The 27,352-nt window shown below is 37.6% G+C and overlaps 1 protein-coding gene across 2 annotated transcripts; it reads right to left on the bottom strand.

The window, feature by feature from the left end:
* Positions 1–7: 7 nt before the first annotated feature.
* LOC139968707 (UBX domain-containing protein 8-like) lies at positions 8–27,201 on the bottom strand. 2 transcript variants are annotated; one of them, XM_071973006.1, is made up of 8 exons: positions 27,177–27,201; positions 25,616–25,753; positions 21,996–22,076; positions 19,623–19,738; positions 5,378–5,527; positions 4,347–4,388; positions 1,489–1,560; positions 8–679 (listed from the first exon to the last, which is right to left on the bottom strand). In XM_071973006.1, exons 1-8 carry the CDS (start codon positions 27,184–27,186, stop codon positions 512–514), a joined length of 777 nt encoding a protein of 258 aa, XP_071829107.1. In that variant the 5' UTR covers positions 27,187–27,201; the 3' UTR covers positions 8–511. The 2 variants fall into 2 exon arrangements, with proteins under 2 accessions (XP_071829107.1, XP_071829106.1); XM_071973005.1 differs by lacking the exon at positions 27,177–27,201 and adding an exon at positions 27,035–27,176.
* Between the last annotated feature and the right edge of the window lie 151 nt (positions 27,202–27,352).

Here is a 27,352-nt window from a genome sequence, read left to right on the forward strand (position 1 = left end):
AACCTGATTGGATTACCAGCTGGCACTTTATTAATTTTAAGAGTGGACTATAGCAATTAACAATTCCTTTATCTTTCTACCCAACGACCAATAACAGTTTAATACAAATATAAAAAAACAAAATATAGAACTTTTTAGTACTGTCTTCATGATGACTGTAATCAAAACAAATTAATTGGTTAATTGGTTCAAGGATACATCGTTTAAAATTTCTTTAAATAGTATATATATATATCAAATCTTAGCAAAATAACACACTCCATTCAATTATCATGTAAGGCGATGACATCGGGAATACTAATGACATAACACATAACGAAACTATCATCTTATGATTTTGAGAGTGAAACCCTACGACTAGCACTTTCTTAACCCGGGGACACCGAATTCCAGAGGTTTGAACCCTGTAGGCACAAGTAAGTTCAGTGATAAAGAGAATAGTAAGGTCCTTGTATCAATAGTTAAAAGGGTTTTTCTATGACCCGCTCCACGCTCTCACTTGGGTTAGTTATCACCTCACATCCTCCCTCTCCTCGGCCAATACGACTATATCATGAGTCATTCCTGCTTCCTTCAGAGATTGTTCAGTAACCTTGGACAGGTCCTGTCTCGGGTAGGTGGTATACAGGGTGTACAGTTTAGGATGGTAGCCTTGTTTGGTCATCCAGTCTAGTAATACCTGAAAGTAATGAATAGATTTAGGTCACAGTAATGGAACAAGCACTCAAGGTTTTAATTGGATCTAGATAAATGACTAGAGAGAGAGACTTAAAGCCTTGTACTATTTGACCAAGAAAAAAGTACCATGTGAACAACAGTAGGAATCTGAGGGGCTGCTCTGCAAGGATAATCCATATTTCCCTGCTCGCACCTACAGAAACTTTTTGACACGGTGCCCAAGGAAATGAAATTCAGGTTGTACAGTTTCGTTTTTACCAACCAAAAAACATCTGCACTTCAACAACGAGAACAACAAAAATTTGTGAAAACCTTCATACAGTTTTGATATCTTTACAGACCAACATAGCCTATGTGTACAACATCAGACAGACGAGAGACTGGAATACTTCATATATGAGGATCAGGGTAGAAGAGACACTTTTCATTAATTTGTTAATTGCCAGCTACAGGCACCTTACAGACCAGTAGAAACTTATGCTCATAGAACAGTATATTAGTTACTTCAACTTTAAATGTATGTAATGAAGCTCTGGAAATGTTGGAAATAAACCAATCATCTGTATTAACTTTAACTTATTCTGGAGATGTGGCCAACTCTGATCATTGGTTTAACCAAGAATTTGGTTGAGGATTTAGGGGAGCTTGGGAAGGAAGTGGTCTCCATCATGAAGCTTCATCTTATCTCCCCTCCCCCCCCCCCCATTTTCACCTATTTTTTACAGACATTATACACTTAGACATAAGTGTCTACACTCGTTCAAATTGGATTTTAAAATGAATGCTGTCAGTTTCAAGACTAAACATTACCTGTACTTTTTCTGTTTTGAGAAAACGCCTCTTTTTAACGTCACTCAGGCCTCTCAATGCAATGGTCACACTCTGAAGAGAGAAGAAAACAATGATTATATGGAACGACAGGTGAACAGCATGACAAACATGGATGTAGGGAGGGAGGGGAGGGATGGGGGCATGACATAACCAATGAGAAAAGATAGTAGGCTAGCTCTAAAGCTTCAATAGTAAAGTCTGAGAAAGGGCCAGCATAGGGTAGCAAATGGGAACTTGGGGCACCACAGATACGAGAAGTACCACAGCAATGAGTCACTGCAAAAATGTCTGTTTGCAACAAAAGTTTTACAATATCACATAGCAAAACGACACACTAAACAAATAGGGGCAGTTTTTGCTATAAAAGATACCCTCATTGTTACTAAATTGTTCAACAGTGCAAGAGAGAGTCTACAATATTTAAGAAAGGGAATTATCTACAAATAGTTTCCAGGAACCTGTGGAGGAGTTTGAAGTAATAAATGTGCTGGTACGTGGGTACACACATCTTGTGCAAATTGCTAACAGATAGTAAAATCTCAGTTAAGTGCTCTACAGTTTAGAGTTCAAACAAAACAAGATCTAAGGTTTGCAGGTTCGGCCAGATCATTACGTAGTGTCCTTGGGCGCCGTTTAGCTGCTGCAAACTGGAGGGATTGTCTATGTTTGACAGGTTATTGTTAATCAGGGTAACATTGTGATGCACCTTGAGCGTTGATATCTGTGGATATAACTGCGCTTTATAAAACCTCAATAACATAATCATTAATTATTATGTTACTGACTGGTGCATGAGACGAAACAGTTCCTATGATACTGAGCACTCTACTGCTGATGAATATGCTGTAGTGATAGGCACTGGTGGACCCAAGAACTGGGAGAGACTGACTACAAATGACTACCTTCTCCAAACTACACTTTTATGTTGGTTCAACATATGACAAGACAACTTATCACATGGAAAACACCAAACCATCTTCTTCAATCACAAAGAATATTTTTCATAGTCGTAGTGGTCTCTACTTCTATTTTGTTTTCTAATACAACACCCTCTGGTCAAAGCTACGAAAAATTTCTGAAAAATTCCAGTCTATACGGTTATATCTTTATTTTCTCAGTATTGAGAATGGAATCAACCTAACTTTCCCAGGAAATGAAATCAAAAGGATTACGAGTTTTACATGGAGCTGTTTGCTTGTTCAAACTTGTTATTGACAGTGAAACTAAGAAGTGACATCTACTTGGCTAGGCTGCCACCCTATCTCCCCCAACCCCCCCCCATCCCCATTCCACCTCCACTGTCCCATAAGATGTAGACCTCTTTTTTACAGACAGGATTAGTACACAGGTTACATAAGGAATTACAACAACAAAATCTTTTTCTTTATAACTACACACAAGTTTAAGCAGGTCCCAGAAGTTGAAGACACTTTCAATAAACTTTATATGGAACAATTGTTATCTAACCTCCCACTGTATGGTTAATACTAGAGCACCAATGGTGCAGAAGCTCATACCTTTTCGAGCTGAAAAATGTAGGGCCCACAAAACCAATTTTGGGCCCATGAGGGATACCCCCCCCCTCCGTTAGCAGAATCCTGGCCACACCACTGGCTATAATTCCTATTTTCCCCCTTTAAATCCTATTTTACCCACTCTCTCAAACAATACCATGCACTGACCTACCCTATTAAACTTTCTCCCCTCTACCTTAGCAGACATAACTTCACAAGCACTCCCTACAAGACATAACTTCACAAGCTGCCTACATACCTCAGGCTCAAAGACTTCTAAGAATCGGCAAGTGCTGATTGGCTATAGGGCTCTCATGCTTACAGTTCAACAGTTAATAACAACTCCCAGTCCTGCTTTAATTCCACTAACAGCCTCTGCAGAGCTTAACCACAAATGTAAACAAACACTGCAGACACTGGGAGACAAATTAAAGGAGCTTTGGCAAAAAGTGAAGACTCAGATTTTTTTAAACAATGGGGATTAATTGTAATTAATTAACTTTTGACCAAAATTTTTTAGGCATCACCTTATACACAATCCAACAATCATCAGTTCAACTTTGAATATGATCCATCAAAATCTTGAGGAGATTGAGATATTTGAAAATATTACAAAGAATGACCCCCGATGACCCCCTAAATGACATTTAACCTCAATTTTCTGAACACCCCTCGTAACTCTCATCCCGAGGAACATTGTGACCAAGTTTCATTATAATTGGCCATACACTGTACGAACAGGAGCAATTTGAAAATATAGGGCCGCGGCCCGGGCCACAAAAGACCCCTAGTTGATCTTTGATCTCAAATTCATGAACACCCTGAAGGTAGAACTACCATAGTACTATCGTGACAAACCCTCAACATTGTACCATGGAATCTGTAGGAGAAGAAGCATTTTGCGTATTTCCACAAAATGGCCCATTACGGCCCACAGGTGACCTTTGACCCCAAATTTTGGACCATCTCTGATGGCCCTATACCCATTGGTCCTTGTGTCCAAGTTTCATGAAATTCCATCAAACACTGTGCGAGTGGGAGCGGTTTTACCAATTGTTGACGGATAGAGTGATAGACGCCGCACTGTAACAATAGCTCACACCAGCATGCTGGTATGAGCTAATAAAACCAAGAGAATACCACCAAGTCCTTACAAATTTAGCGGTCTTCTTTATCAACTTTGTCCGAATGTTGATAAAACTGTTCCATAAGACAATTCATACATTGTTTCACAATTCAGAAAGACTTCATATGGAAATTAAAACAGTTAGTGACCGGCAACCCCCCGCCCCCCCAACACAACATAAGTTGGTAATGTCTCACCTCATGGCTACCTTCTGGAGGCTCCTCGGGAAGTGTAATAATCTAAGAAAATTAAATAGAAAGATGAAACAGGATTAATTTTCTGGTTATTAATTAAAGACATGGACATACCACCACTACCTTCACTTGATGTAAAGGCTGTTAATATGCAGTGAGAGCAGTTACTAGTATGCAGGTTGTAATGGACAATTTGTCTATCTGTCTGAACAAACTCTGATAACAGTACCCAAGCTAGAACATCAGAATTGTAGTAGTTCAATTGACCCTTTGTGAGAGAATCTACAAATGCTCACTGTGAACATGAACCAACAGACTGATAGTCTTGTACCAATAATAACAGTCCTGTAGCAACATTGCTGGAGAAAGCTCTGCATGTCATTCCATTTCAACTGATGGAAGGAAGGATAAACCACATCGTGGCATAATCTCTGTTGCAAAATTGACCGAAAAAGAGCAGGGTAGGTTTTTCTCTGGTTATTTGTTCATCTGACAACCAGGCCTTCAATTTTGGTTGTCCAAACAGCAAATTTGGTTGTCCCCAAAAATGTAGCAGAGTAACAATGACCAATGTGTTCACTATGGGAGAGATGTGAAGGTTGGTGAAAAGAACACCAGCTTCGAGGGTGGTTGCAATTTATTATTTTACCTATTTGGGGTTAGGCCCAATTTAGTTATGATGCAATTTGAATTTGATGTAAACAACAAATGGTCCATCAGACAACCTTCACAGCAGATTATAATTGTCTGAACATAAAGTTGGTCGTCTCGGACTACCGGACCATCTTTCAAGATTAGCACTGGATTGGATGTCTACCACTGGCAAATTAAGCGGCAACCAGCCTAGCAGACTAACTAGCTTGGAACAAGTGCCTGGATCTGGTCATTCTTTGAACAGTACTGACCATCAGAGTTTTTTTAGTGTTATTTCACTTCCAATAGCAACCCTCCTTCCTCTTCAAATTCCAGTATGGTGAATTTGGTGGGTCTTTTGGTTTTCATTAATTGAATTTCCATTTTAATGATTTCTTTACCTTTATAGGCTGAGGTTTTGCCTCTGGAGTTGTCACTTTCTTCCTTGAATTCTCGGGTATTTTTCTGATATTTGCTGCGTCTCGGCTTGTTCCTTCAGCTCTCTTTCTCAGACCTTTCCTGGTATTATTGTCACCATCGTCCTCGGTATTCTGAGAAAAGCAAAAGGCAGTATATAGGTTAGCAAATAAGTGGCCTTGGGAATTGATTTGTAATACAGAAAGCAGTACTAGAATTCAGGAAATGTGTGGTCAGTCAGTTTAACCTCAGTAATCCGATTTATAGCTATCACAAAGAGACTCAGAAGGTCAGGTCTGGTAGAAGAGTTCTATATATTGAAATAGTTTGCAAACAATAGGCAGGACATACATATTATTTCCTGTCATTATATTCATCCTATTATTATCATCCTCAGAAATCCTGAGAAAAGCGAAAATGAAAGCTACAAATTATTGCTTAGGGTTGCTAATTATTTGCCATAAGGAAGGATAACAGGATTTAGTTAAAGGCCCGCATTGAAGACTGCCCCATCTGAAAAAGTTAACTTTCTGTTGCTTGCAAGTGACGTTTTGTTCGCGTCGCTACAAAATGCAGACAATAATGAAATGTGATACCTTGTTATCTTTAGCTGGACCTGAGATGTCCATCGCTGTATCGTTTATACACTGTGCTGTGGGTATTGACCGCAGCTGTTTTGTACTGACTGTACACTAGCAAGCTGTGTGTGTATTTTCTGGGATCGATGGTGGTGTGTAACACTTCTGTTACACCTCATTCGAAACTAGGTCAGATTACCAGCATTTAGACATTTCTTTGTGCGCGAATCTTCACACCCTTTAATGTGGACAAACCTAAACATGTCCTTTGAAACCCATACTCAAATCTTCAAAATCTACATGATAAGTACAGGCAGCCACAAAATCATGCCATCCACACATATCTTGCCACGAATTGTATATTGACATAGTAAACAGTTACCATTTCTTCAAGAGCATGTTAACTAAATCTTTTAAGTGAGAAAAGAGGTGTTTTACTGCTTTTTTATTGGTCACCTGAAGTATAAAATCTACATTGAAGTTGACAAGTATATCAATCAATGAGAGAAACAAATTTACCCAATAATAGTATTATGTTTGATGAAACACAACAGCCAATCAACTACCATAATAATCTTGGATATACTGAAATATCAGGATGAAACACAACAGCCTATCAACTACCATAACTGTATACCAGGTGGGTGGGTGCCTGTTAACTGACAGTGCTAAAAAGTGTATGGTTCAATAGCTCATTTGTAAGTTCCAATAAGGACAAATTAAAAGGTCAAAGTGGCTGTTTAAATATCTTCAAGACTAAGATATGAGTATGACCTTATGTCGTATCTCACCAGATTATTCAGTGATTTCATTTGTTCCAATTTGAGCAGTTTCTTTTCATGTTCATGTTATCCACTATTAATTAGCCTAAAACTCCAAGGCAATGATTTACTACAGAATTAATACAAAATTGTTTTTTTCTTCAAAACCGTCATGATCGAATACATTAATGAAGATTTAAAACAACATTTTTTCACTTGAAGTAATGTTTCATTACAATTGGTTAATGAATCCCATATTGACAATGTGGTCTTCTCTTTCCAATATTCACAAAGTAAATGTCAATTTTGAAATACAATTAGGTTACTTTAGTCTACCCAAATTTCAACTGAAACCTCAACGTTGACAAATGAAGGCGATGACAAAATCATGGTATATCTGTAGTACATAGTAACATTGTATCTAAGAGTACCCAAATGGTTGTGTGTCTTATTAAAGGTCCATAGAACTCTCAGTGTTAACACTTAAGGGGGTACCTCGGATCTGGAGTGGAGATTACATGCATGACTGGAACAAATTGTACAAATTTATGGATAACCATCCAACACAAATCTGTCTGTGATACACAAATCTGTCTGCACAGGGATCCCTGGAATGCTATTCATACCATGGCTTGAATTAAAGGGTGGGAAGACTCCTGCACAAAGAAACATCTCATGCCAGTAATCTGACCTAGTTTCGAATGAGGTGTAACAGAAGTGATAGACACCACCATCGATCCCAGAAAATACAACACACAGCTTGCTACCGTCGGTAATTAGACACTAGTGTACAGTCAATACATACAGTAACGGTCAATACCCACAACACAGTGTACATAGCAGCGTGGACATCTCAGGTCTAGATAAAAGATAACAAGGTATCACGTTTCATTACTGTCTGCATTTTGTAGCGACAAGAAGAAAACGTCATTTGCTAGCAACGAAAAGTTAACGTTTTCAGAGCGCGGCACGCGGTTGTGGGCGAGTCTTCAATGCCTTTAAACAATGCCATCCCATGGCAATTTGCCATCTGTGCCATCGCCCTCAATAATCATCTGTTACCGATGAAAACGACTGCCGTGAGTGACCGTCAAGTTGCCATAATTTATTATCCAGTCGAGGGACATATCCTGCCCCGTTTCTAACTGTAACAGCAGATAAAGTACGTCATGAGTTCTCCAAACTAAATTCATCAAAGGCTGCTGGCTGGTCCAGATGGGTTGCAACCCCCTGTGCTGAAAAATTGTGCCAATCAACTTGCCAGTATATTTGCAATCACATAGATCTAATATTTTCATTTAGTACCCAGACAATACCAACTGTATGGAAACGATCATGCATTATTCCTGTACCCCAAAAAACCTAATAAAAATTGTATGAATGATTTAAGACCTGTAGCACTGACCTCAGTAGCAATGAAAACATGTGAGCATCTGGCTCTTAAGTTTTTAAAACCCATTGTGGACCAATATTTAGATCCGATGCAGTTTGCGTACAGGTCTAACTGTAGTACAGAGGATGCTTTTTTATTCTGTTTCCAAAAACTGTATTCACATCTTGAACATACAAATTTGGGTCATTCTGCTATTTTTCATCTGCTTTTAACGGCGAATGTACACCCCGATTTTTATTGGGTGGATTTTTAATTATCTTACCAATAGGTCACATTATGCTAATATTAGAACATCAAATAGCACATGCAAGGTTATTACATCAAATACTGGCGCCCCACAAGGTACGGTTTTAGAACCATTCTTATTCACTCTGTATACATCGGATGCAAGGGCAACCCAACAAGGGCAACAAATACAATGCTCATCAATTGGTTAAATCTGCAGATGACACTGCCAGATTGGGTTTGATAACAAAAGATGATACTGCCTACCAACTTTGTTAACTACTGTGGGCAAAATTATCTAGAACTAAATATTAATAAGACAAAAGAAATGGTGATTAATTTTCGGAAGTCCAAATGGGTATTTAATACTAGTATTAAAGGATGTCATTATTAAAGGAAGTATTGTTGAAAGGGTAGATAATTATAAATATCTCGGGGTGGCGATAAATAATCGACTTGCCTGGCATGATCACGTAGATATTTTAATGAGAAAACTAACTTCTAGGATGCATTGCCTGCGTATACTATCATGTATAAGTTTAATGCCAATCATAACATTCTTGCCATGTTTTATAACTCTACCATTTGTGGTGTTGGCAATATAATATGGTGTCATGGGGTGGCAATGCTAGAATGGAAGAAACAAAACTGTGTTCTCTCGGAGTGGTAGGATGAGGCTGCCGTTGGCCAGTACAAATAGGCACCCCTCTTCTTCTATTCCACAATGTATAAAACTTCATAATTTAAATTTTAAACGCTAATTTGTCACTATGCAATGTTTCATATGTCCTGCTTTGTTTATGTGTTTCTGCCCTTTTGTAACTTTTTAGTATATTTGTATTTGTATAATACTGTTTTTATATGAGTATTCAGTTGTAAACCCTTGTGGGGTTTAATAAATTTTATCTTATCTTATCTAATTCAATGATGTAGCTGCCATCATAATTATCTCCATGATTAACTTTCATTATCAAATTAAATAAGGGCTCAAAATTACTTGGAAACTCCAGTGTTCTTTCCATCAGAAAAACAGAGCTATTAACGATCTGAAGATTTCACAAAAGATCTCCAACTCATACCCCTCAAACTTCTGTCATATCTACATGTGTTTTCTCTCAATTCGATGCGATGGTATCCTTTAAGAGGTTTCAAAATTGCTGGTACTGGTGCTGCCCTTTTGATAGCTTAAAGATTGCAAAAGTACCCTGACATTTCAATGAAAGCCCAAGCCAATTTCTAACTTGATGTAAAAGAGTCGCCTTGCCTTCTCTCAGATTCTTCATTGAGTATTGATCCATGATATACCAACCCTAGATACATCCAGGGAGTTGTGTTATGGACTCCCTGATACAGACCCAGCAAACATAGCCTTCAATATTAACTGAAACATCTGTTTGAAGTCAGAGTGGCCCCCTAGGATGGTTATTCTGTGAAAGATCACTGACCCATACATACCAACACCATCCAACACAAATATCCATTTAAAGGGCGACGTTAGGTACAAAATTATTTCTGAAATGTCATTGGTCATTGACAAACACTGCAATCAGTTGAGGTTGTATCTCTAGATGGTTCAGACCACTTTGTAATTTTTGAGCCAAGGCCCTTTAAACATCTGACGTTCAACAATTGAAATGGCTGGACTACTGTACTTAGTCTAACGCACAGGCTAATAGGTCAACAATCATATTAATACATTTAGGCCAGTGCTGAGGAGCCAATGTCATCATCAATTTAGCTTTTTAAGGAGAACTACAGATTTAGCATATATCTTAAAGCTGAATATCTTGAAAACCAGAAAAGCTATCAAAACATTAAAGACTCACGCACAAGAACGTCTCATGCCGGTAATCTGACCTAGTTGCGAATGAGGTGTAACAGAAGTGTTAGACACCACCATCGATCCCAGAAAATACACACACAGCTTGCTACCATCGGTAATTAGACACTAGTGCACAGTCAACACATGCAGCTAATGTCAATACCCACAACACAGTGTACATGTATAGCAGCGATGGACATCTCAGGTCTAGATAAAAGATAACAAGGTATCACGTTTCTTTGCTGTCTGCTTTTTTTAGCGACAAGAAAAAAACTTCACTTGCAAGCTATGGAAAGTTAACTTTTCAGATGGCGGCACACAGATTGGGGCGAGTCTTCAATGCCTTTAAGTACTTCCACTTTTATTTCTTTTTCCTTGGACAAGGACATTTCAAAACTAATATTCTGCAAAAGTCAGCCTTTAATGTAGAGTGAGGTGTTTCTATACAAAAATATTCCATACTCCTTGGAGAGTGACCCCTGGAGGGCCATCTCTGTGGAATATGGCCTGACCCCCGACATATAAACTTGTTCAAATATACTGTAGCTCAGGTTAATTTAACCCTCACCAGGCTCACCTGTCCCTGAGACAAGATCCACGATGCAGGATTTTATACTGGGTCATAAACATCCCTTCTAATCTAATATCTACCTTTTTATTGATAAGAATTTGTACAAAAGTTCACAGCACAATCATCTGAGCGGTGCCTTTACCAGTTGAGTTTGATAACGTTTCGTAATTGTTATTCTATTTGATACAAACACTTGTACATTGCAAGGTGGCATATTCCTTAAAGAAGGAAGGACCCCACTGGTCCAATGAGGTAATAGTACCATCACACAAACACCCTTATCAAGCAGAAAAATATATCATTATGTTTCCATGACAGATCTACTGTATGTATTCATAACAGCAAAAACAGGCACAGCCCTACAATATATGATACAATTGTTGTCGTTTGCCAATGAAACAAATTTGACAGGTTACTGAAAATCTGAAAGCCAGTAGTGATATGGAACGTGAAAAGGGCAACATTATTTTGTTGTTTAAACTAAGTTTGTTGCTGTCTAAACTTAAGTTGTTGCTGCTAGTTTACAATGTTGGTGTTGTTAGTTGATGTCTAAACTCACGTTGATGTCTAAAACTTTAGTTGCTATCTAAAGTTCCATTGTTGTAACACATTCTGAACAAACATCATTCTTTCTCTTCAAAAAATTATAACAATCAAAAGTGCAGAGCTAAATACATTTCTATCACTGAGATTTTCATGCTAAATACAGCCAATGATGTTTTCTCAAATTTCCCATGATTTGTTTGGTTAATAGTCCCTTACCCATTGTCTGCAAATATGCTTGCATCTTCAGTGCTCAATGAACGCAAAGTATAATGGTTTAACTATGGAACGCGAAAAGGGAAAAACTTCGTTAACAACCTGATTTGTCGAACAAAATCACATTTTTAACGATATTTACATGATAGCTGCTACAACTCCGAGGACGTTGTTAACGATATTGTTAACTTAATATTTGAATAATTGTTTTTATCACAGAAAGTTATGAGTTGAGACAATCTATGAATTTTGTGGAAAGCTACCACAACATCTCTGATACTGCAAAGGACTTTTCACTTTTCATCTCACAGTGTGTTTTGTTCTCTCTGTATTGAGAGTTGATCATGTAAAATGCACATTTAATACCACAGTAATTTCTTTGTTGCAAACTTGCGTAAATTTTCGCGGTCCCTTTGACCATGTGCGAACAAGTCATATTCTGGTGCAACGTTCGTGTGTATTTATACATCATCAAAAGAAGTCATTGAAGTTTGAGATACTTAATCGACATTGCGTAAAAATATGAGAGCAATGATATAGTGCAAGATAGTGAGAGCAATGAAATATTACCCTGACATTGGTGTAAACTTTAAGGAATTACTAATTGGTTCTTAAACATGCAAATCATTATCAATTTCATGACAGCAATATCAGTTAAGATGTCATCAATTATATGTGCTTTCCTGTACACAATGTGGTTGCACATAATGTCATGCTGAAACCCTTGAAGCTAATACTGGCCACTCCCAAACTAAGAAAGGGAACCGGTTTTGAATTCTGCTAGCCTTAAACAATCATTCACATGAAGCAAATTGGAAGTCTCGACTAGAAAACAAAATTATACAGCTACAGTGCTTTTATGGTTTTAACAATTCCTCCCTTGCTGACCTCAAATGACCTTTGACTGTCACAGAGAATTATTGGGCTCTTGTAGCCATTACAGGAAGGATAAGTATACAGTGTACTGTACGTGATCTGCTATTTCAGTAACATCTTTTTAGACTGTGAATAGCTTCCGTTCAAAGGACTTAGTTGTTTCCATTTCCTGCTTTGCCAACTGTTTCTTAAATTACCACTTTTAATTCTTTTCTAACATCATACGGAACCCGGATTTATAAAGACAACAGTTTGCACTGCATGGAAATGTTGCAATATGAACTTATAATACTCCCAGCAGTGCAGCAATAGATCAGGCATAAATTCCTGAAAGTCAGCCTTGTCATTTTTTACAGCCAAGGAACAAAAGCACCTGTTCCAATTGTCCAGTCTTTTGACAACCCTGTTACCAGTGGGTCAAGCAAGACCAAGTCACCTGTGGTAACAGTTACCAAATGAAATCTAGAAGAGTAATCTACCCCCAAAAAGGTATAGCTAAAACAAGAAGGAGAAAAGCAGAAGGAGAACATCTTTCTTGAACTGTTATCAATCAGGACCTGTATTTTGTGGCTTGCATGTTGTAGAGCATGAATGGAAGTACATGTGGTGCAGAAATTGGGCAATTGAGGCACTTTTAGACCCCTTTAGGCCTCCCAGGGGCAGCGTACGTAAATTGTTTACTACTGAGTGAAGCGGTTTGTTTTAAGTGACAAAAACTTCAGGCTCTGATAGCAAAAAATCTGCTTGGTCATGGTACAGAAATTTGATGGTGCCATGTATGGAACGCCAAAAGGACCACAGTGACATGTACCACTACTAATTTGACATGTACTACTACTAATTCGAAGTGTACTACTACTAATTTGAAGTGTAATACATGTAAAATGTCGCGTACTACTACTAATTCGAAGTGTACTACTACTAATTTGAAGTGTAATACATGTAAAATGTCGCGTACTACTACTAATTCGAAGTGTACTACATCTAAAATGTCGCGTACTACTACTAATTCGAAGTGTACTACATCTAAAAAGTCACGTACTACTACTAAATTGGAGAGATGGCGCTATTCACAATCTTTCCGATACCATGTCATCGAGTTGCGCATCTGCATTAAAATAATGATGAAGAAAACATATTCTTCAATACTCTGTTGATTCAAATGTCTATTTTACAGTTTATACCTTTAAGGTCTGTGGCAAATATAGAAAATAGCATGTACTTTGGCACAGCTGGGGAATCTAAAGCATTCTTGACATTTCAATGACGGGGAAATTGCTGCTTGTGAATAATAATGTGTATAACAATTTTAAGAGTTAAAAACTGAAGCTACATTAAGCACATTCTTGGGGATCGATGGTTCCACCTGCTGGGGCTTCGAAAACTTGTTGCTTTGCCACCACTGGATTTTATTTTTGTGATGCCCAATGGTCACAGACAATGGTGATTATAGTATTAGTAATGAAGGCAAGGAGAAGGGGAACATTCAGGAAGACTGACACGTACATATATACTCCTAATCCTACGCATACTAAGCTCTGCATATACACACATTACTGTGCCAAAATCTAAATTTAAACGGTAACGTATATTTGGGCTCTTAAGTTATGCTCGGAATTAATCCATGACCTAGTACTTTAGTAGGCCTATATTCAGGCCATTTGTAGAACACCTAAAATGCATACGGTACTAGACCTGTATATAATTTAAACAAGTAGCAGTTTTGGAATATCATTTAAATTACTAGTAGACACTATATCCTAGCCGCAGCCTGGCCTAGCATATAGAAAAAGTCTAGGAAGCCTAACTTTAGCTCATTAACAGTAGCACCTCACCGGTCTTTTCTGAATGTAAAGCAGCATCTTGCGTTTGGGCGCCGTTTTCTATTTTTTTGACATGTTCATCGAGTTTTTTACATATATATATATATCAAATACACCAGTTTTTAACTCTTAAAATTGTTATACTCACTATTATTCACAAGCAGCAATTTCCCCGTCATTGAAATGTCAAGAATGCTTTAGATTCCCCAGCTGTGCCAAAGTACATGCTATTTTCTATATTTGCCACAGACCTTAAAGGTATAAACTGTAAAATAGACATTTGAATCAACAGAGTATTGAAGAATATGTTTTCTTCATCATTATTTTAATGCAGATGCGCAACTCGATGACATGGTATCGGAAAGATTGTGAATAGCGCCATCTCTCCAATTTAGTAGTAGTACGTGACTTTTTAGATGTAGTACACTTCGAATTAGTAGTAGTACGCGACATTTTAGATGTAGTACACTTCGAATTAGTAGTAGTACGCGACATTTTACATGTATTACACTTCAAATTAGTAGTAGTACACTTCGAATTAGTAGTAGTACATGTCAAATTAGTAGTGGTACATGTCACTGTGGTCCTTTTGGCGTTCCATAGCCATGAAAGGCCAACTTGTCAGCTATCCAGTGACGGGTAGCGTTTAGCTAACTGTGAGAACTTCTATCTAGACTTAGAGACCACATTACTTTTCTGATTTAGTGTGTAAGTCAATGGGGCCTTTAATGGGTGTACAGTATGCTACCTTACAGACACCCCAGCATACACAATATGAGTCGTTGGTGTATTATCCACAATGCACTGTGTGTATATATGGAAACTTGAAAATGCATCTGTGTGGCATGGAAACGTGTAGGTGCTGTCAAAATGTCCAGATCTTTTTCTGAAAATTTTGCTGCAATCCATCACTTTGCTTGCTGCAAAAGGTTGAAATGATGACTTTCCGATGCAAGAGCAATTAATACTTTTGTTGCAAGATGACGATTTCACAATATTAATTTAACCATGAATTTCACATATTTTGCTACAAAATGTTGACATGATGACACCTTTTTTACTTTAAATATAGGGTATCATTTCCACTAGAGTCAATTTAAAACTGCCCAAAGTGTTCTCCCCCTCACAAAAACAATTGAACACAGGGGACAACTTTTTACATATTTCGTCAAAGTTAGGATTGTGTCTTTCTTTACTTCTATAAAGTTTATGTAGTTTGGATGCTACAGTATATGAAATGACAACAAATGCGGTACTACATATTTAAATAGGTACGTTCAAGGGAACAGCCACTGGAACTTGTTTACTGAAAGGTAAAGAGGCTTATTTGTTATTTGCAAGTGAGAAACTAAAACCGTGGACAACAATAGCCTGTACAAAATATACAGTGGTTATGGTATGAAAGATCAAATGGTGCCATGAATGGCCAATGTGTCAGCTATCCAACCAGGGATAGCTTTAACATTGTTACAACTTCTACAAGGCCTTAAAAAGTACATTTAGAGTGTCACTGACAATGGGTCAAAAGTCTTGAATTTAAGTACTTCCTTGCTGCTTAGCAACCCAACCTTCTTTTGAAGGTTGACAAGGACTAAAACACCAATACTTGCTGGTTTCAAAACCACACACAAGATTGAAGATAACAAATTATGTATCTAACATTGTAAAAGGTAATCAGTATTGCCTCCCAAGTATGCTTAACATCAGATCATAGTCACCTATGCTCAAATTCAAGAAGCATTTAAGTACCTCTTAAATTTATTAACTACCCTTATTTCATTGGTTAATTTAGCACTCCTCAATAGCTGGCACCAGATATGTGGAGGTTCATCGCCTCGGCGAAAGAACTTTTTGGAAAACGTCTGCGAGTTCTAGCGTGCTAACCATTGGGTCCAAGACTGATGACCGTTACAATACAAGGATAATATCAACACTGCCACTTCTTTTGTGGCAGTGTTGACATTGTTACAACTTCTACAAGGCCTTAAAAATTACATTTAGAGTGTCACTGACAATAGGTCAAAAGTCTTGAATTTAAGTACTTCCTTGCTGCTTAGCAACCCAACCTTCTTTTGAAGGTTGACAAGGACTAAAACACCAATATTTGCTGGTTTCAAAATCACACACAAGATTAAAGATCACAATTATGTATCCAACATTGTTGAAGGTAATCAGTATTGCCTCCTAAGTATGCTTAACCTCATATCATGGTCACCAGTGCTCAAATTCAAGAAGCATTTAAGTACCTCTTAAATTTATTAACTACCCTTATTTCATTGGTTAATTTAGCACTCCTCAATAGCTGGCACCAGATATATGGAGGTTCAGAGCCTCGGCGAAAGAACTTTTTGGAAAACGTCTGCGAGTTCTAGCGTGCTTACCATTGGGTCCAAGACTGATGACCGTTACAATACAAGGATAATATCAACACTGCCACAAAAGAAGGGTGGTCCGTAGATATCCACAATTTATTTAAAACCTTTCTAAACAAATCCTAATCAGAAAACTGACTGGGAAATTTAGAAAAAGTTTGGAAAAAAGCTCAAAGAATTTTTAAAACTAGAACTGGACTGGAAACTAAAACCAGTGAGCAAAGTATTTGGCACTACCAACTGAGAAGGTATCCAGCCCTTTTTATTTCTTGTTTGAATCAAGAATTTGATGAATTTGGGTTACATTTGAATCTTAAACTTTCCCAACCCCTTCAAATACTTTGACATGATAAATGAATATTTCAGTACAAACTCTAATGTAAGTCTTGTTTAATGAATAAATATCAGAATTCTTCTGAACACTTCAAAACACATGTGTTCATGTAGTAGCCCTTGGCTCTACAATCCCTTTTACCAAGTCATCTTCCCCTGTAGCCAATCTTTGTTGAAATATTGCGTAAAACATGATTTTCACAAAGATTTGACCCCTGGTGAACTCAAACGACCATTGACCTCTGTCCACAACATTAGGTTTTTTGTACTCAATAAGGCACTTCTATGTACACAAAATATGGCATTACTCTAAGCTGCCGCCCTTCTTGAGATATTGTGTTTATAAAGTTTTCAGAATTTGACCCCTGGTGACCCCAAATAACCTTTGACCACCGCTAAAAACAATATGCTTCTTTTCCTTAATATGTTCCTCCTACGTACAAAATATGAGAGCTGTCCAGGCTTCCCTTCTTGAGATAACGTTTACAAACTGGGTGTCTCAAACACACGCACACATACACGCCAGCATGAATGCATAGGTTACGATTATCATCGAAACAAATGATCATGATAAAATAAAACCAAAATCTCTGAAGGTCAAAAGTATAAGAAAAAAGGGTCAAGACAATTCAAAGCCAATTAAGCAAATAAGACAACAATCGAACCACCCTTTATCAGGTGTAATATGACAGGCACACTCTGGCAACAATTGTGTTCAGCATGTAGGTCAAAAGATAAACCTCTGTTTGTCCAGTAATATTTGGATAATGTGAACTTTGGCAAGTGGAATCAGCAAACACCATTGTTGGTGCGGTATTTGGCTTTTATAGTTCTCATTAATCTAATTGCACAAACGAGACACTGTTTGCCACCGTATAATATAAAGAAAACTGCAAATGTGATGAGATAAGTTCCCAAACCTATAGACTGATAAGGCAAACTAATCAATAGATAAGATAAGATTTAATCTGTTCGTTATCACAGCACCACCATTTACTGTAACTCTTGTCTGGGTTTCAAAATTGCCACTGAAGTTTGCCTCTTTGATGGCAGGCCTGGATCTGCCTGGATCTTTACCTGCTAAATGCAGTGGATTTTGCCATTTGCCAACTAGGAATGACAGGCATTTCTGCCAATGCAAATTAAGTTTGCTTATGTATTAATTCAAGGAAAATGCAATTTGATTTTGGTCAGCAGATTTTGGCAATACTCAGAGAAGCAAGAAAGGAACATATTTTGCAGTTCATTCATGGTTGAGACACTTCAGTTTAGATTGAGCATATCGCACACACCAGAGCTCAGGGTTGAAAGATTCAGAGCACTTTTTTAAATTCTTGAGAAAATCCTCTAGCCAATACTCAACCCCATCCCAAAAAATCCCCTACACTTACAGGGTGCATCCCAAGCATTCCGTTTATGTTGCCTTAGCAAAACAATCTGGAGGCAAACTTTTACCCTAACTATACACATTTGGGATACAAGACGTTCAAGCTTATATGCTACTGACAATGTTTGGGTTGGGGCAAAAATTGTCATATTAATGCAATGATGATTAGATTTGATGGAGGGTACTGTGGTCAAGTGGTCAAATGGTCAAGGCCGTGGACTTGCAATCTATGGATTGATGGTTTGACTCCTGGCCACATGGTTACATTGTGTATTTGGGCAAGGCACTTAACCTCAATTGTTTCTCTTAACCCAGGGTTTAATTCGGGATCTGGGAGATAATTTGTAAATAGTTTGTGGATTGCCTCATGTGGATGTGGCACAATGTCACGCTCCTCGGGAGCCACTCTTGGGTGTGCCGTTGCAGCAAGTTACCAATGACCAGGGGTTAACTGTTGTGAAGTCGTGTGAGCGGGCACTGGCCATGATACAAGACTGTAACCCCTCAAGTTTAACTTTTAACTTCACAATTCCACCTGGAAACAAGCAGACACCCTGGTTGTACTTGCCAAAGATGTCCTAAGTAGGTTATTAAAGCTGCTACCAAGAAGTACTTCTAAATACTTATGTGTTTTATGGAATGGGGAAGTGGGGAGGGGGTGGGGAAGGAATTGTTATCTGTAATATACCATTTGTAGGTCACATGTCAATGTTGCATTATACAATCTTACATCAGGTGACAAGCTTGGCATGAATCCCACCATATCACAGAGCAAACACAACTCTCTTATGAACACAATGCTTGATTAAACTGTTGTCCTATCTCCAGATAACATTTACTTGCTTCAACATGTGCTACTACGTGATGCCACGTGCTTCTCTACCAGGGACACCGGTAAACTGCTGATTCCATGCTGAGTAAGTTACCAGTCATTGAACTCTACTATCTACTATCAATACTGTACACAATCTTGTCCAAGCAATGTGGTTTGGAAGTCAGCAGTATTGTCAATAAATCGTCTACAATGGTTGTAATGATATGGAAGCTTAATTACTTGTATGACACAACACTGTGGTTGTCGAGCAAATCATGAGAACGTCACTACATTTTCGTTAACTTCATCATCAACTGTGGTTTTGGCGTTCATTGTGTCAGATTGAGCACAGAATGTGAATATCACAAGAATGGTCACTCATGTTTAAAACTACTACCATATTCAAATGGGTATTACCCTAATGGAGGGCCATTGTAACAAGCAGAGAATTTCATTTTTGAATATTATGAGGAGAGTCTCTTATAAGGGAGAGTTCTGCTCCAGCGGGTACTTACTCCTAATGGTTGTGCTTTCCCCTTCCAAGCCGGTCCAGTGAACCGTCTGAAGTCTTCCTCTAACTCTTTCTTCCTCGCTTCCTCTCTTGGACGTAGAATTCGTTCTTCGTAATCTGCTGCCTGACGAGCAAGGAGTGGAAACACAGAAATACGATAGCAGAAATATCATTGAATGATCTGTTTGCACCAGCGTTGGACAATCATTGCTTATGTAGCAGTGACCGACAATAAGACAAAACACAAAATACACAAATCCTGCAGAGAGAAAAAGGACCTAAGTTGATATTCTCAAAAGAAATCTAAGGCAATTTAATTCTTGCTAGAATGGAATTCCAAACTTCAAGTCATATTTGCTTTACCAGCTGAGCTATTGAGTTGCCTCTACCACCACCCCCCCCCCCCCGCCCCACCCCCAATAAAAGACAAAGAACAAAATAACTTGAAGGAGATATTTGGCAAACTTCATTTCCTAATTTCTGGGAAAGCAAAAAAGATTATTTACTGTATAAATTACAGAAGTAAACCCCAACAAACTAAACAATTTCCAAGAGAAGCAAAACAATAGCACGGTGCACAGTAGATGACAGTGCTGAGGTAGAGTAGAGACAGGTAAGCAAAAAAAAAATAATAACTGAACAATTCCTTTCATAATGGCATGTGGAGATACAGCTGACAGAATACTGAAAAAAAAACAGGCAATGATCTAGAAAAGACCCCTCAGGGAAAATGAAAGAAGAAAACAGCTGCAAACACTGGTGATCATAAAATTATGTGACATACAGACCTGTGTTATAAATTACCACTTCCTGCAAACTTTCCAAATCACTCCCAGAAGACATTTTCCAAAAACCGATGTAAAGTGTTTTGGTAAGCATTGAATTATATACAATATGTTTAAATTAGTTACCCTTCCAACTGGTTGATAATTGTCAACAAATTTACTCCAAAAATTAATCGAGTCGTTGTGTAAAATTGCACAAATTGTGTTTGTATTCCCCCAGAGCGATCTTTTTTTTTAACATTAATAACTTGTGTGATACAGTACTCGAGCCATTCAAAAGTTCCATAAACACAATACCTTTCTATCAAATTTATTCAAAAATTAAATTCTGTAATTACATGCACTGACATGTACCATTACTAATGTGCAACATTGTGCACTTTTCAATGGTTCAATTGTTGAAAACAGTTGTTCAGTTTTATGAGGGATTAATTAATTAAAGGATTGGTTCAGTTGTCATACATGTTTATGTTATATGAAAGAGGACAATAAAAGAAACACAATGGTGAAAAAAACTGTCCAAATATCTTTTTCGGTTAAAGAGATATTCAAGTGTAAAGTTTTATCAGATTGTGTAGAAACTGCTGAAATCTGACTAGCTGTGATGTCACATCCTCCCATTCCTGAAAAGTCTTTGTTTTTTTCTCTAAATATTTTGTGAGATGTCATGACTTTCAAGCAAAAGATATGTCAGGAGATCTCATATTTGTCAAAGGAAGTATTTGAGATTAAACATCTGAAGAACATTTGATTATATTATTTTCAAATGTGTTAAAAAATGTAAATAATTTTTAACGAAATATATTCACAAATGTTAAGGAAGTGAGGATGTGACATCACACCCTCACATTAAGTCTTTCTACACCAGTCGTTTTCAAAGAAATTTGATATCTTCAAAGTATCATATCTCCTTAACAGAGCATGCTATCATGGTAGTTTCTTCAGTGTTCTTTTTGTCTTTTTGTGCTTTTTCATACAAAATAGACATGTCAAACACCTGAACCAATCCTGTAATGTATACAAATACATATAAGCAACCAGGACTTGCTAGGCGAAAGGGGCACTGTAGTATATAAAATACAACATGTACAGAGTGACAAGATACTGTGCACTAGCTTCCATTGACCGTAGGAACTGTTGGCAAGCCACTCACTGCGGTGCCTGTTGAATTTGTAGTCATCTTCCAACCCCCTCACTCCTATCCTCACCACCACCTCCCCCTTCCCCCTCCCCACCACCACCCTTACTTACAAAATATGAAAGCAAAAAACACAAAACATAAAGTAAGGAGAAGGAAAGGGAGTCGTGTCTGTTGAGTCAAGTGATCATAATTTGTGCTGGATCATGTTCAGGTTTTACTGTGAGACCTACTGTGCTAGTAGCTGTATTGGAATAGCTCTTTTCTCTCATATTGCTACATATTATGTCTCTATATAGTCTTAGAATTCACTTATTGCAGTCACTCTGCAGACAATTATAACCAACAAATCTTCAAGTTCAGGATGCTCAATTGTGATGTAACTATTGCAAACAAACATCAGACCGTTCATCGATTGAGCCGGTAAAATAATTGCAACAATCTAAAACCTGACTTGCCTTGGTCTTGTGCTCCAAGTCAATCTTTCTTCTCGATGCTTCTTGTAATTCTTTATGAACTTCATTTGGTAAAATTCCTATCGAGGAGAAACAGCACTTTCACCATGATAACAGATAAAAACACACTTAAAGACTGCAGGGTCATTTCATGTCTAATCACCGATTTGTTGTAAAAAACAGGGTGGTACTATATCTCTTTTAGAAAAAGTCAGATTTTTTCAACATGGCACATTTTGAGTTATTGGCTGTCAAAGACAAACTCTTTTGTACATCAGAGCAACTTTACCTTCTAAATTCATATTTAGAAAAGCTAGGACCCTGAAATTTGTAAGAACTCTGTAAGTTCTTTATACTATAATTAAAGGAAAAACCCTCACATCTTCACATGGTTACGTTGGTAAGAATTTGGCATAAAAACCCTTCCTCATGCTGCATCGCAGCATGAAATAGCAACTTAGAGCTGCATAACTTGCAAACATATTATAGGAAAGCATTTTTAATCACTATTTTGTATTGTCTGGAACTTCGGACTGTACATAATAATCTCTGAGAGAATCAAGTATCCTGAAGCAATAGTTTAGGAGCATTTCGTCACTAGATATATCACATTTTTTAGCGAAAAATACAAAAATGGAATATTTTGACACTTATAAGTTGACCTAACTCCACAAGACTATATAGATATGCTTTTAAAGCGTAATTTTTCCCCATTCTATGGGATGGAGTCAATAGGCTTCTGTAATAGAAAGGTAGTAGGTTGTTTAATTGCTGAGAAATGAGACCTCACAAGTCAAGAAATCAGCCAATTTTGAAGCAATGCAACTGAAATATTCAGAATATGCTTATTTTATGGTGTTCCAAGCATACAATTAATTTGTGAAGTTTTAAAAAGAGGTCAAACTACAACACAGTATTGTTACTAGGATTTTAAAAGTTGCGTCCGTGGCAGACGTTTCATAAATGTTTGCATCCTCTCAGAAAAACTTGCAGCCGTACAGTCCTCCATATAAACATGCACTTTAAAATACCTCTACAGGAACACACAATACTTAGCTTAATTAATGACCCAGACAAAACTCTTTTGTACATCAGAGCAACTTTACAACCTCATCAATTCATTTTGAGAAAAGCTTGGACCCTAATATTTGTAAGAACTCTGTAAGTTCTTTTTACTTATAATTAAAGTTAAAAACCCTCACAGCTCTCACATGGTTTACGTTGGTAAAAAATTGGCATCAAAACCTCTTCCTCATGCTGACTGGCAGCATGAAATAGCAAATTTAGAGCTGCACAATTTGCAAATTATGTTACAGGAAAGCATTGTAATCATTATTTTGTATTGTTCGGACTGGACATAATAATCTCTGAAAAGAATCCTGTTTCCTAAAGCAATAGTTTAGGAGCATTACTTCACTACATATAACACATTTTTTAGCGAAAAAATACAAACTTGAATATTTTGACATTTATAAGTTGACTTAACTCCACAAGACTATATAGATGCCAGCATTCAGCATTGTAAGGAGGGCAAGATTCTGCGTCGTCTGGGACGCAACGTTTTGGCCAGGGACGCTACATCTTCAACTTGCCTGCATCCGGTAGATGCAAAATTTTTTTTTTTTGAGAAACAAACCCCAAGTACACAATCACGACTAGGTCAACGGAAAACATAACAAAACACATTTCTGAATGAACATCTTTTAGTGTTTGCACGGGTTATCCAAGTACCCGGGTACCCGCCTGACGCAATACTACCCGGTTCCTAATTTATTACCCGAATCCTACGCAAAGTGTGATTTAAAAAAAAAAAATTGCAAACCTACGGTTAGGCAGATTTCCCATTGACTTAGTGTGGTATTAGGCTACAATGTGGTCGAAGATAGCAGCAATAATAAGGTCCCCGCCCGACGCAATACTACCCGGTTCCTAATTTATTACTCGAATCCTACGCAAAGTGTGATTTAAAAAAAAAATGCAAACCGATGGTAAGGCAGATTTCCCATTGACTTAGTGTGGTGTTAGGCTACCATGTGGTTGAAGATATCAGCAATAACGAAAGTATTCCATGGATATCTTATAACTGCGTCACAATTTCAGCTAATAAACAAATGGCTATGCTAGATTACCCCATTGACTTAGAGTGGTGTTAGGCAACCATGTGGTCGAACGTTACTGCAATAATGAATGTGTTCCATGGATATCTTATAACTGCGTCACAATTTCAGCGAATAAACAGATGGTTAGGCTTAGCTAGATTTCTCATGCATTGACTTAGTGTGGTGTTAGGCTACCATGTGGAAGAAATTATTATTTATTCATTCGTTTATTTCATAGAAGGAAAGGCTGACAAGGAATTTTACGACATGTTTATGGATTATAGACGGGATAACTAAAAAATAATAATCGCAAGTGGCATTTTACTATCGTGTATTCCAAATGCGATCAAATTGCGCGAATTGCATAATCTCGCGGCTAATGCGAACCCTGGGCCTGCATAATAGATAGTAGTTGTAACAACTGAGCTGAAGGGATCTTTTATGGTCTGATCCAAAAGACGTGGAGAGCTAGCATAAGCAGCTGCGGCAGTGCGATGTTAACAACATTACTACTAATTAATAGTAATGTTAATTATATTAAGTAATTAACAAGTTTATGACAGAAAAAAAAGCAAATGGAAATTATTGAGGAAGGTTTTATACCTTACCTTACACATACGTTTTTGAACATGAAAACATTGTCAGTAGAGAATATAATTCATTTATTATAGCATCCAATATGTAATTTCTTGAAAAATTGTGACACACTAGGGTAAACAATTTTTTCCCGGGTACCCGGATACCTGACGGGTAACGGCTCTTGGTTACCCGGTTCCCGATTTTTGGACCCGTGTAAACACTAACATCTTTCATTATTTCTTTTCAAAAACCTTCTGACTACAACCAAAAGTTCTCCTACTCCTACAGATCATTGAATTTGTTTGAAAATAAATATATCATAACAATCAACCACAAGGTACAGGGTTAACAACACTCCATTAGGAGATTTTCATGCTAAAAATAGACAATGATGATGGAGGGGGGGGGCGGGCTGCCCCTGTCAAACAGCGAAGCTAAGGCACTGAGCCATCTGCCCTATATCTTGTGTTTAACATTCTCAGAGTATAGGCAGTGATACTACACTAGTATTAGTAACAGTTGGTCATACAATAAAAGTAGTTGGTGTTCGATCGGGACCCAACTTTTTTTTTACCCTACACAAACTTTTTCAGGGACTTGCGTCCCTGAGATAAAGAAATAATGAAAGATGTTCATGTTTTGTTATGTTTTCCGTTGACCTAGTTGTGTGTACTTGGGGTTTGTTTCTCAAAACAAAAGTTTGCGTCCGCAAGCAATTTGAAGATTTTGCTACCTGGCCAAAACATTGTGTACCGGACGCAGAATCCTTTGTCGTAACAATGCTGCTAGATCCAACATGAAATCTCATTTAAAAGACTATGTAATGTTGCTATGGACTGCCTTCATTTATATCACAAAAAAAAAATATTTACTCATTTTTATACCAAAGATAGTTAAATGTAAAATAGAAAAGCAAGGAGTATCTTATTTGTAATCAGTACTTGTTTTTGTTGGTTCTGGATCTTTGTAAAACTGCTTCCAAAGCTGTTTCAGTTTATTGCCAAAAAGGGTCCATAGGATGATTAAAGTGATGACATAAAAGAGCGCCACCAATGATGAATGAACCAACGTCGTTGCATCTGCAAGAAAGGTACAATAAGTTATCTTGATGGAATCGTTTCAGTTTTCATGGTTTTGTACTAAAACTTGATTTCAATTCATGCAACTCGAAAAGCCAGAGTTTTCCCTCTCTATTAGATCCCATCTACAAAGCAAGACATGTAGAAAGCAAATACAACAGTAGGCCAACCAAATATAAACCACAAAAAATAAAGATGTTAAAGACATGCAGACTTCAGTTGTAACATTATACCATTTGAACTAACAAAATGGACCAGCTCACTTCTTCTACAGCCAATCGCTTATCACCTCATAACCGCTATTGTTTTGATTTTAGATTACTTAAAGGTGAAGTGAAGTTACCAGTAGACTACATCAATGTGTGACTGAAGTACATATTAGTACTATGATGCATCCTACTTTTGAAATGCAGCAAATTAGATACAAATTCTGAAGAAAAACAAATGCTCTGTCAATCAATGACATATGATTCTCACATCTGTTTGCTAAAGTTTATATATTGGTAAAATTGTGTTCACCTTCATATGTTGATGGAAATGGCATGTTTATGGAAGTGTTAATCGGAAATGGCACAGAGCAAATGAATACAAATTTCAGAAGATTCTAAGACTAGGACCTATGTCCTTCTTCCATGAAAGCAAACAAATTTACACATTTGGTCACATGTTCTCCTTTCTTCAAATAAATTATAATCAAACAGCCATATCTGATAGGTAGCCTAAGCTAAGTTAGGCATGTGAAAGTAATTGGCATAGACCTGGTACTTAAATTATAATATTATTAATTATTAGCCCCTTCGAAACTGTATACCAGGGAGCTGCTACTCTAACTTGTCTAGCCTAAGTCAAGGTAGCAGCTCTCTGCTGTATACTGATGTCCCAGACCTGGATCAGTAAACAAGCCCACAGCGACTTTCCTACGTGTTCCTTTCTAAATTCATTTTTGGGCTTGGGCTATGCCCAACTTGGTCCTGAACAACCTTGAAAGCTAGTATAACACGGTTGCTGATTTTAACAAATTCAATGTGACACAACTGCAAGGCCTAAGCCGCCTACACAAGGGCTTTACTAACATAGGCCTAACTTTAGGCAGCAAATAGCCTAGGAGAATAGGCTACACTAATGCCATGTGAAAATGTTACGCTTGGGAACACATTAACGTGGACAGGGCATGAAATAGTAAAACTTCTTGCAAGTTGCATATTGGGTCTTTACATGTTTTAAGTTTTAAAGCATAATTCCTTACGCTAGCAAAATAGTTGGAAAATTCCCCCAACTTACCCACGGAAATTTCCATTTGTACCAAAGCCACTACACTAACTTCGAATAGCTAGTCATTCTAACCTAGCTACAGTAATATGGTAATATTTGTATAGCGTAGATGGTAGTAAATGGGCTGGAATAATGCATACGTAGCCCTGACCTTCACACATGTTCCTGTAGTCACCGCATGCATGTCAACTGATAGCAGGCCGACGCAAAAAGATTACTTGCCTGCGAAGGTAGCTTTTGTTAATGGAAATGAAGATGGTTACAACGACCATTCATTTTTAAAAAGGCCATGTATTTTGGTACAAAATGACTATTCATTTTTTCCCT

This window comes from Apostichopus japonicus, chromosome 6 (genome assembly GCF_037975245.1).
Source record: "Apostichopus japonicus isolate 1M-3 chromosome 6, ASM3797524v1, whole genome shotgun sequence".
Lineage (NCBI taxonomy): Eukaryota > Metazoa > Echinodermata > Holothuroidea > Aspidochirotida > Stichopodidae > Apostichopus > Apostichopus japonicus.